The sequence below is a fragment of the Eutrema salsugineum genome, unplaced genomic scaffold, assembly GCF_000478725.1.
Source record: "Eutrema salsugineum unplaced genomic scaffold, Eutsalg1_0 scaffold_14, whole genome shotgun sequence".
Taxonomy (NCBI): Eukaryota; Viridiplantae; Streptophyta; class Magnoliopsida; order Brassicales; family Brassicaceae; genus Eutrema; species Eutrema salsugineum.
Genome location: NW_006256877.1, coordinates 5,580,063 through 5,590,792, shown reverse-complemented (window position 1 = coordinate 5,590,792; position 10,730 = coordinate 5,580,063). Strand labels below are relative to the sequence as shown.

The 10,730-nt window shown below is 35.5% G+C and overlaps 3 protein-coding genes across 3 annotated transcripts; 1 reads left to right on the top strand and 2 right to left on the bottom strand.

Annotated features, from left to right (window-relative positions):
• The first annotated feature begins 311 nt into the window (after positions 1-311).
• On the top strand, positions 312-1,025 carry LOC112088411. Its single transcript, XM_024158687.1, has one exon. The coding sequence runs from the start codon at positions 312-314 to the stop codon at positions 1,023-1,025; it is 714 nt and encodes a 237-aa protein (XP_024014455.1).
• Positions 1,026-1,905: 880 nt separating this feature from the next.
• LOC18022658 (FBD-associated F-box protein At5g38590) lies at positions 1,906-4,141 on the bottom strand. The gene is made up of 5 exons (XM_006405692.2): positions 3,908-4,141; positions 3,745-3,801; positions 2,767-3,637; positions 2,531-2,671; positions 1,906-2,449 (listed from the first exon to the last, which is right to left on the bottom strand). The coding sequence occupies exons 3-5, from the start codon at positions 3,586-3,588 to the stop codon at positions 2,099-2,101; spliced, it is 1,314 nt and encodes a 437-aa protein (XP_006405755.2). The 5' UTR covers positions 3,589-3,637; positions 3,745-3,801; positions 3,908-4,141; the 3' UTR covers positions 1,906-2,098.
• A 3,287-nt stretch (positions 4,142-7,428) lies between these two features.
• Positions 7,429-8,893, bottom strand: LOC18022657 (FBD-associated F-box protein At4g10400). Its single transcript, XM_024158686.1, has 4 exons — positions 8,406-8,893; positions 8,066-8,261; positions 7,814-7,966; positions 7,429-7,722 (listed from the first exon to the last, which is right to left on the bottom strand). The coding sequence occupies exons 1-4, from the start codon at positions 8,891-8,893 to the stop codon at positions 7,429-7,431; spliced, it is 1,131 nt and encodes a 376-aa protein (XP_024014454.1).
• Between the last annotated feature and the right edge of the window lie 1,837 nt (positions 8,894-10,730).

The following is a 10,730-nucleotide window of genomic DNA, read 5'->3' as shown; positions in this document are numbered from 1 at the left end:
ATTTTGCAGTAAAAAATGGAGTAGGGTTAGAGTGAAATTTACTCCAAAATGGAGTTTGCAGCAAAAAATGGAGCAGGGTTGGAGATGCTCTCAACTCTATTAGAAGCTTAAAGCATTTACATTTGAGTATCAACATCTTAAACTTTTACTTACGAACAACAAGCACAATATTTACAAACAAATCTGCTTTTTCTAACAATTGGGATTTCCATACAACAATCTAGACGAACAAATCTGCTTTTTCTAACATCTTCAACCTCTCCAGTGCTAGTTTCTGGTCTCTGAATGAGAAGAGTCAACAGTTTTCATGGATGTTTAGAAAGCTTCTGCGGTTGAGAAAGAAAGCATTGTCATTCCTCAGTATAGTTATTGGGAATGGAGAGGACTCGTTCTTTTGGTGTGATCCCTTGACGCTTTTCGGTTCATTAATTGTCTACCTGGGTCCCAATGGACCTTCTCGCCTTGGTGTCCCAATTGATGCTCTTGTATCAGATCTCATTACCTCGGAAGGTTGGAACCTCCCGCCGGCAAAAATGGAATCTCAGATGGATTTATATGCCTACATTTCCCAGATCTCTCCCTCATCGAGTAGTGATCGAGCGGTTTGGAAAATTGATGGGAAAGCTCAGATCAGCTTCTCATCCAAAAGAGTGTGGAACAGTATTAGACCTCAGAATCAGGAGGTCGCATGGTTTTCCTCAGTTTGGCACAAGGCCGCAATTCCGAAACATGCTATTACCACTTGGCTCTTCTCCCTGAATAGAAACCCCACTGTGGACAGATTATTTTCTTGGGGGCTTGATGTTGATACTACTTGTCTGCTGTGTGGTTTACAGGACGAGTCTAGGGATCACCTCTTCTTCGAGTGTTCCTTCTCTGCTGAAATTTGGAATCTGGTAACTTCATATCTTCATCTCAACATGGTGCCGACCACTTGGTCCCCTTCTCTCGTATGGATTGGTACTGTGGCTTCTCCAAAAGCCCTCTCTTGCTCTGAAACAGGGATGGCAGGCGACAATTTATGAGATATGGTTGGAAAGAAATTGCAGGGTTCATCAAGGACTATCTCTTGCTCCTCGACAGGTTCTTTTAAGGATCCTCACGGTGGTTAGAAACAAAGCACAGGCTCTGGTCTTAAAGGGGTCAAAGCATGGTCCTTCTCTCTTCCAAATTTGGTCGCTATCCCCATCTCCGCAGCAATCTATTACCCCTGGTTCCCTGGTTGTAGGTGATTGACAGTTGAAATGGTTGTGATAGACTATTTCTTCTCCTTTTTGATATTCTCTTTTTTTGGCTGGCCGGCTAGTATGTATAGTTTTGGTTCTGGTTCATTTTCTGTTTTGTAATTTCTTAACATTCTTTATATTCAAGTAAGCCCTTTAACTAAAAAAAAGAATCTATACGAACAAAAATATGTAAATTCTGAAATATATGCATATTTATTTGAGGATATAACTGAATAAATCTTATATAGTTCAGAAAAGAAAAAAAAATAGTATTTCATGTATTTTATTTATAAAGAATTTTGGTATGAAAAATGATGTCTCACAATGTTTTAATTGGTCAGGCATCTAGGTTTTAATTGTCAGAGAGCAAACTCATCGACTGTATCGAAACGGAATCGAACCAAACGAAAAACCAAAAATTTTGTTAATTTTTGTACATATCAGATTATCAGTACAACAAGTTCTGAAATTGTTTAATATATTTACTAATCCTCTTTGCCTATTGAGAAGAGCTAAACATTTTCCGAAGTTCTTTTCATTTTCGGATAACTTTATAACAAACATTATCTTGTACTATTGTAATAAGTTTGATTTTTAACAAAGGATTAAGCAAAACCAGTCCTAATCAACTCTATTAGAAGCTTAAAGCATTTACATTTGAGTATCAACATCTTCAAACTTTTGCTGACGAACAACAAGCACAATATTTACAAACAAATCTGTTTTTTTTTTGTTTTTTTGAACGTCTTCAAATCTGCTTTTTCTAACAATTGGGGTTTCCATACAACAATATATACGACCAAGTCTTAACATTTTTTTGCGGAATCTACTGCTTTTCTCCTTCAAACACTTTCCCTGGTGAATCTATACCATCATTCAGATTCAGATTCAGATTCAGATTCAGATTCAGATTCTGATTCTGATTCAGATTCTCTATCATCCTCAACAAACACCAGTTCGCATGTGCTTGAAGCTCGGGAAGAAAGTGTCAACTCCTTGATCATCTCAAGATTTGACACATAATACCCTCTATCAGCAAAGAATGTTGCCGTCTTTAAGCGACAAGCGTTTCTCAAGATGTAAACCGCAATCTTTCTATCATGTGGTCTCCCAAAGTATCTTGACCAGTTGAGGATTTGTAGACTCGACAAGAGGCATTCAGGAACACGACTCGGTTGATTCCAGAAACCGCTATACTCATCAAGCCCATGATTGTCATGATCCTGAGACCAAGAAGAACATATGAGAACTAAACCGTACTCCACATCAGACAAAACAAAACATAGTTTAACGAAGAAACTTACTTTCAATACACAGATGTCTAACACTCGTAAAGTTGGAGAACCTTTGAGCAATTCGCCAAGGTTATCCAACGAATCATTTTTGCACTCACATAGCTTCAGATGTTCAAGGTGCTTGAGGACAAAACCTTCACCATACTCATGCTGCCCACCATTTACCAAAAAAAAAAAAAAAAAAATTTAAACGAGGATTCCACAAATGAGATTGAAGACTTGCTGATAAAACAAGAAATGCTTACCACTGAGCATAAAGTAAGACGCTTAACAGATGTGATTGATGTAATAAGCCCATTGAGATCAAGGAAAGGAGCATCAACATATGCTTCCCTCAACTTTGGCATATTAAACTCAGAGTAGTGTTCCATATTAATCCTATCGCCAAGTTTGAAATACTCTAAAGAAGGAGTATCTATCACATACGCATTTAACCACCACAAATCAAACATTAAGAGTGATAAACTCCGCAAAGACGGGACGACGATACTGAACTTTCTCATATTTATATCACCAGCACCACCAAGACGCACCGATAGTTCTTCAAGAACAGGACATATAGATAGAAGCCGTTGAAGAGATTCTTGATTAGCGTATACAAGACATTCAAGCTCCATGGTTTTCAGAGAGGGAAGACAAACACTTGAGGGAACATCCATGAGAGTCACGTATCCGAGTTCCAAGACCACGAGCGAGTTGCAGGTGTAAAAGCTGCCTGGGAATATGTTTCCATTATCTGAATCATAAGTAATATTCAGCTCACGTACATTGTGAGAAACTGCAATCCTAACCCAGCGTTTTATATCTTCAGGATTAATATGTGGACTGAGGTCGAGACGCAAGCTTTCTATGGCCGGAGCTCTATGTAATGACAGATGCTTGTAAATAAATTCCCCAAGTGCTGCAGAGTCTGGATGATTTCTAGTACTGTACTCAAGTTTAGGCAACGACATCCAAAGGAACTTCCATCGCTTAGACAAGACGCTAGTGGATACAGCAACTTCTATTGGAAGTAATGATAATATCGTCAACAGCAACTCATCAGGCAAATCACTGAGTCTGACCATATCATACAGAGTCGACAAGATACTTAAGAAACTTGGATTCTTGTCTTCCCTGAGGAGAAATTGAGAAAGAAGACAAAAACTCAACACCTAAGACTCAAAAGGATTTCGTCTAAAGCCAAGCAAATGAACAGAACTAAAACCCTATAAAGAAAATACCTTTGAAGTTAACGATAGGGCTCGATATCAGAAGGTAAATCGGAAGTTCCACAAGAACTGCGAAAGCCAAGCAAATGAATTCGTAACTAGAGAAAACACATGAACAGAGGAAAGCTCTAGAAAGAAAAGATGGAATTGGAAAAAAACCCTAGAAGGAAATTACCTGTGAAGTTAACGAGAGGATCAATCTCTGCTCCGAAACCGGAATCAAACCAGAGGTTTCACAAGAAGTGCGAAACTATATACCCATTTCACTTTGCTGAATTAGTGAGATTGAGCCATTGAGTTTTGAATCGAGAAAGGGTAAATACAAGATGAGACTTGAATCGAGAAAAAGTGAAGGAAGAAGAAGAAAGAAATCGAAATCACAGTCGAAGGAGATTCGTTATCATTGTCGCTACTAGATCAAACGGTTTCGGATTCAATTTTAATTTTTGAATTGGATTATTAGCGGATTGCATGGGTGTCAAAATGGGTGGGCGATCCATGGGCTGTCCATGTCCAATACATTTTGGATCCGTCACGGACAAGCTCATTTTTAAACAGGTCTATTTAGACTTCGTCCAATTTCGCCCATAAACAAAATGGATTAGACATGTTGGACACTGGTCCGTCCATGGACAAAAAGTTTATCCCAATTCGACAAACTTCGAAAATTGAGAAGGAAGCTGCACTATAAATACTAGTCTTCATCATCATTTCAATTAAAAAATGTTTTTTTTCTTTTATTGATAAATTAATTTCGAATTTAAATTTTAATTTAAAATGTTTTTTTATCTATTTTCAATTATTTGATTATTTTAAAAATTCATTAATTAAATTAAAATCGAATTTAAATAATTAATTTCTAAATCGACGTAAATTCGTCATAACTTTACGTCGAATTAACGTCAAATTGTTTACGACGAATTTACGTCGAATATGTTTACGTCGAATCTACGTCGAACATTTACGACGAATTAACATCAATCATTAAAAAAATTAATTTCCCTTAATTGAAATAGGTCGTCTCCTAATCGTTGTTAAATCGATGTAATTTTACATCGATTTTACGTCGTTGTTATGATGGACATATTTCGTTGTACTTTCGTTGGAAAATTTACGACGAATAATTTCCGACGATATTACGACGATTTTCCTGGGTTGGTAATTTTACAATTTTACGACGAATTTTATTTTACGACGATTGTTTTACGACAATTTTTCATTCATCGCTAATTCGACGTAAATGCCCTATTACATCGATTTTACGTCGATATCTGCCGACGTAAAACCGGATCTTTCTGGTAGTGTTAGTATATTCAATATTTTAAAATTTTATTTTTTTTTATAATAAAAACTCAAATATTTTCAACATGTAAATTAAGAAAAACATAGAATTATCATTTTGTAGTAGTTAAAAGATCAAATAAACATTTAAAAAATTAAAAGAATTAAATTTATTAGTAAGAAAACAAAAGTCAACATATCAAATAAAAAGTCAACAAAATAATATGGACAACCCACGGAAAGACCATTTGGACATGGTCCAATTTGGGCGTGGACACTTTTTGGCCCAATGTCCATTACAACCCGTCCAGTTATGTCCACTAAATTAAATGGACATTGTGGACGGACGTGGACGGGCGTGGACGGCCCAATTGACAGCTATAGCGGATTGTATAATGCCTACAATATAAAACATGCTTAACTAACTACCTAAAACTATTTAAATTTTTCAAATAACTGTATCATAGGATTGGAACGGAGCTGGATATCCGAATTTTTCAAGATATCCAGATTCGGATTCGCCGGGTAATCAATTTTACTATTCGGATTCGGATCCGAACGGTTTCGTTGATTTAAAAAAAATCAATTTTAAAAATTATAATAAGATAAAATATATAATTAAAATGTATCAACATACCAACACTAACAAATACCAAAAATTAAAATGCATTCAAGTAACATTCAAATAGTATAAAATTTAAACATACAAAAGAGAAAATAGTAATAGAAAAGTTAATTTATCTTCATATCCATGTGTTATCTATTTTTTTACAATATGAAATAAAAAATTATCATACAATATAAATTTCAATAAATATCATCAAAATAAATAAATACTTAATAAACAGATAACGGATATCTGATTTCAAAATTTTATATTATCAGAATCCGTATCTGGAATAATCGAATACTTAATTTCATTATCCAGACCTGAACTATACAGATATTCGATTTTTACGAATCGGATATGATCGAATACCGGATCAGAGACCGGATATATTGAATAATAATTCCAGTCCTAATACCATATGATCTAATATTTTGTGTGAGCCTAATATGGCTTTAACTGCGCTGTGTGCTTATACTTTTAATTGTTCTCTCTTTTCAGTTCACCTTTTCCAACTATCTCTATTGGACAGAAAATTTGGATAATAGCGGGTAGAAAAATTAAGAGTATTAAAAGATATGAAAACACTAATCAAAGTTCAAACTGTACATATCTTGAAACAAAATGCCCAAATCTATTAGGGAAAAATAAAAGAATTATAAAAAATCTCTAATTTGAAAATTTGAGTTCTTCATTCATATCAATGCAATTGTAAATTGAATCCAGCTAACTCAATTGTATCCAGTTATGTGTTAATTGTAAAAGAGAAAATTTTTTAATTTTCTTGTTTTGGGATTTTTTTTTTGACAAAAACAAAACATTGTGTTTTGATTTAACTCTAGCCGTCTTAAAAGTATAATTATTTAAGAAACTTGCTAAGAAAAGTTTCTACATTACAAACATAACATAGGAAATTGGATTACACACCATAATACTCAAACGGAGTTTGTCTAAAGCCTAAGCAAAATGAATAAGGAAGCTGTTGAATAGCTAAGGTTTAGTCAAGTCTTCAACCAAACCGATCGGTTTGTAATTTTGTTTCGGCTATAAACGTGACCCGAAAAACCAAACACCGCCAGTTTTTTTTTAACTTCTCTACCATCTCAAGTTCTCTTCTTAAGTGCCTAACGAACAATCCAGGACAGAAGAAAAAAAAGAGAGAAACAAAGCCATTTAAAAGATCAGATTTAAGGTTCGTAATTCGGTTTAGACTAGACTATGATCATAAACATATGTAGTCTTAAACAGCTCCAGATGATAAAACTAACCACACCAATAAAAATAGCTATAGAACACCGATTAAGTAGTGCCTATGTTTTCGGGGGTTTTAAGGCGAGTTAAAAAATAGACAAAAAATTAATTAAAAAAAAAAGAATAAGAATAAAATTAAGTTTTTGATTTTTTTTTGCTGTTAACAAATATTACTTACATGATAAAGTTTTATTTAACATCATATCATGCATTTGTCTATTTTATGTAGGAATTTTATTATATTTTTTTAAAAATATACGTATAAAGTTTGTAATTACCACTCTAGTTATATAGTATAGACTCTAGAGTAAATTATGTAAAATAATTTATGAATGTATGAAATAAATTTAAAATTAATGAGATAAAAATTTTTGGTAAAAATAATTAGATAAGTTGAGACAACAAAACTGGCAAAGGTTAAAAAAAGAATTATATGGGCAATCAAACTCAAAAATATAAAATACCCCATGGATACATGAAGACATATGTCAATATACTTTATAAAAGTTGGACTCTAAATTTTGATGGTAAATTGGGGGCTGAGGCTGATGCCTTTTTCATATAAAGGTGCGCACAGCCCTGTCAAGTACAAGTTGGCAATCGGTTGATGCGCGAGGAGAAAGTGCCAACTCTTGTATCATGTCAGGGTTTTCTTCAAACAAATAATCTTTAGACAAGATTGTTGCGGTCTTTAAGTGATGTGCATTTTTCAAGACATAAATCACAAGATCTCTCTCTTCTGGTCTTCCTAAGTATCCTGAAAACTTGAAAGTTTGTAGGCTCGACAACATACATTCAGGAACAGTACTTGGTTGATTCCACAAACGTACACCATTATAAGTTCCATGAACCTGAGTATCAAGAAGAAAAATTAGACTCATGAAAACCATAGTGTGTGTGTGTGTGTGAATTATGAAAACAATGTTTATTGAAGAAACTTACATTCCTTCCATTGTGATGTAGATCTAGCACACGGAACATAGACGAATCTTTGAGCAGCCGGACAAGCACATTCAGCGAATATCTTTGGAATATACGTATATTAAGATTCAGATGTACAAGATGGTTGAAGACAAAACCATCACCATACACACCCTGCACACAAATACTAAAATATTCACTAACACAAGATTCTATAAAATGAGATTGAATACATAAAATTGATGAACTGAATACCTCTAAACCATAGTCTACTTGCCATAATGTGAGACGCTTGATAGATGTGATTGATCCGATAAGCCTCTTGAGAATAGGACAGCTAACATCTACATATGCCTCCCTCAGCTTAGGCATATTCTCGATCAAACAGTGGTGAATCTTAGAACTATAATATGTAAAATTCAAGTACTTCAAAGAAGGAGTCTTTATCACAATCTCATCTAAATCATAAAATGTACGGAATTTTAAACGTTTCAAAGATGGGACGATAACAATGAACTTTCTCAAATTATCACATGCACGACTTTCCACATATAGATCTTTAAGAACAGGGCAATTAGATAGAAGCTGTTGAAGAGAATCTTCACTGGAGTATGTGACCCCTTCAAGTTGCAAAGTTTTCAGACAAGGAAGACAAATCATACGAGGAACATCCACAAGAGTCGTTCCATAGAGTTTCAAGGTCAAGAGCGTTTTGCAGGTATACAAGCTACTCGGCAATATGTTGTTCTGCACGCCCAAAGAATAAATTTGAGAAATCTCCAGCTCTCGTAGGTTGCGAGAAACTGCAGTTAGAACCCACAGTTTGATATCCTCAGGTTTATATTGTTTTGCACTAAACTCGAGGCAGAAGCTTTCAATAAGCGGAGCTCTATGTAATGGCAGATTTCTGTTAAGAAAACTCTGTAACCTCTCGCATTCAGAATTTGAATAATATCTACTATCGTACTCGAGTTTGGGCACCAACTTCCAAAGAAACTTCCATTGTTTCGACAAGATGCTTGTGGACACAGCAACTTTTGTTGGAACAAACGATAATATCTTCACCAGTAATTCTTCAGGTAGTCTACTGATTCTGTCCATAGCGTACAAATTCAAGATACTGTTACCGCTGAATAACAATGGAAAATAGAGAAAGAGAACACAAAGACTCGAACTCTGATTTCTTCTCGCTCACGTCTCTTTCTGTTCGGTGTTAGGTCTTCTGCTTCGATATCTTCTTCCTTAAGTAACACAACTTTAGCCGACTTGTACAAGTCACGATTTCCTTTTTTTTTCTCGTACTTGGACCAATTGACTAAATAATGAGAGCACAAGCCCTTCTGTTGAAGCAAACAGGCCCACACAAACGATTTAGTAACAAAAGAAAACACAGCCACTCAAAAGGAACAGAACAAAACCCTAGAAAAAACTGGAACTTGTGAAGTTTAGTGGAGGAAATCACAGAGACTAGTACATCGAAACAACGGAGCTTCGTTGTTTCGTTTTTCCTACAAAAACTTAGGTATACGTATATTAGAATATCCTAAATTCACCTCTACAAGCAAATCCATAAATGGTATTTCACACGAGCCTTTCATATTAGAAAAAAATTAATGATAACATATATCACGATTTCGTAAACGCATTCAACTTTATATAATAACATATAACATAACATTAACCTATAATTTTTTGGTTATTTTTTTTTAAAAATTGATATTCTATTTTTGAGCACCTCATTTTTTTGTCGAACAATCATTATATTAAGAAGAAAATAAGTCTTACACTCCATTCACTGAGGAAAAGTTAGCAGATACAAGTGATGTGATCATGGACCCAGAGGCACAAATGGAGGTTCCGGAATCAGTCTGGTTGTTCCGGAGGGTCCTTTAACGCGGTCCAAGACCCGAAAGCTTGCTGGAGCTGTTCGGAGTTTGCTTGAGGGAATCAGGAACATGGAGGTTCATGGCCGGGTCAATGAAGATCAACTTACACTTGCTATCTTGACCTCAGTATCGTACCAGAAATCGGATTGAGGTTTGGCCAGCGTGTAAGTTCATGGTACTCTTTTTCCTGTGCTCGGTTTTGTCCCAATGGGTTTTCCGGGTAGAGGTTTTAACGAGGCTATGGGCTTACATTCCTTTACGGCCCAAACTCATGAAGAATTCCAAGAGTCATCTCGGCTGGCAGTCCAAGAGTCAGTCAAGGCAGCCGAGGAGTCAGTCCAAGTTTTATTTATTTTGGTCTTAGCTTCATGTAATAAACTGTCTTTACCGGGTATGGCTTTTCGCCTGCTCCTTCTTCTATATAAACGATGTAGAGATCCCAGATCTCATTCATTCACTTTTTCCTTAATAAAATTTCTTAGAGAATTCTCTCTTTTGTTCTTCGTGAACTTTTTCTGATTACTTGGTGGTTAGCCATTGATCATTTTCGGTTTATCAAGTGTCGTTCATTACACTTGACGCAACCTTCACCCAGTTGTCTCGTTGGGACGTTCAAGTAGTTAAAAGGGCTTAAGGATTTTCGGGAACTTAGTTCTCACGCCTTAACATCATTTTTCCGCGGATCCAATCAGCCAGCTTAGTCACCCCCTTGTTTCAAGCCTTTCACCGCGAGTTTGGGCCTAACGATCTTCGGGTTTCAACCCACCCCTTAGCATCTTCTCCGTGAAACCGTTTAGAGTCAAGGATCTATCAGCCAAATCCGATCAAGAGTGTGATTTCCTTGGGAAGATCATATCAAGTGGTATCAGAGCCACACCCCTGAAATCGATATTATCTATCTTTTAGTCTTTTAAACTTCCGCCTTATCTTCTCTTTGTTTTGTAAAATTCCCAGATCATAAAAAAAAGAGGAAAAAACGAAAATCAAAAAAGAAAAGAAAAGAAAAGAAGATCTGGTTGAAAACGAACATCTTTTCTGTCTATCTACTCTTT

Bases quoted from the DNA above. Each gene is read 5' to 3' on its own strand.
- LOC112088411 (XM_024158687.1), top strand. From the start codon at position 312: ATGTTTAGAAAGCTTCTGCGGTTGAGAAAGAAAGCATTGTCATTCCTC.
- LOC18022657 (XM_024158686.1), bottom strand. From the start codon at position 8,893: ATGGACAGAATCAGTAGACTACCTGAAGAATTACTGGTGAAGATATTA. The intron at 8,262-8,405 runs ATACTCCAGTGA...ATTCCGTACATT, and splicing joins TTGCAACTTGAAGGGGTCAC to TTATGATTTAGATGAGATTG. The intron at 7,967-8,065 runs GTAGACTATGGT...ATTTGTGTGCAG, and splicing joins AGCGTCTCACATTATGGCAA to GGTGTGTATGGTGATGGTTT.
- LOC18022658 (XM_006405692.2), bottom strand. From the start codon at position 3,588: ATGGTCAGACTCAGTGATTTGCCTGATGAGTTGCTGTTGACGATATTA. The intron at 2,672-2,766 runs GTAAGCATTTCT...AATGGTGGGCAG, and splicing joins GTCTTACTTTATGCTCAGTG to CATGAGTATGGTGAAGGTTT. The intron at 2,450-2,530 runs GTAAGTTTCTTC...TCTTGGTCTCAG, and splicing joins TAGACATCTGTGTATTGAAA to GATCATGACAATCATGGGCT.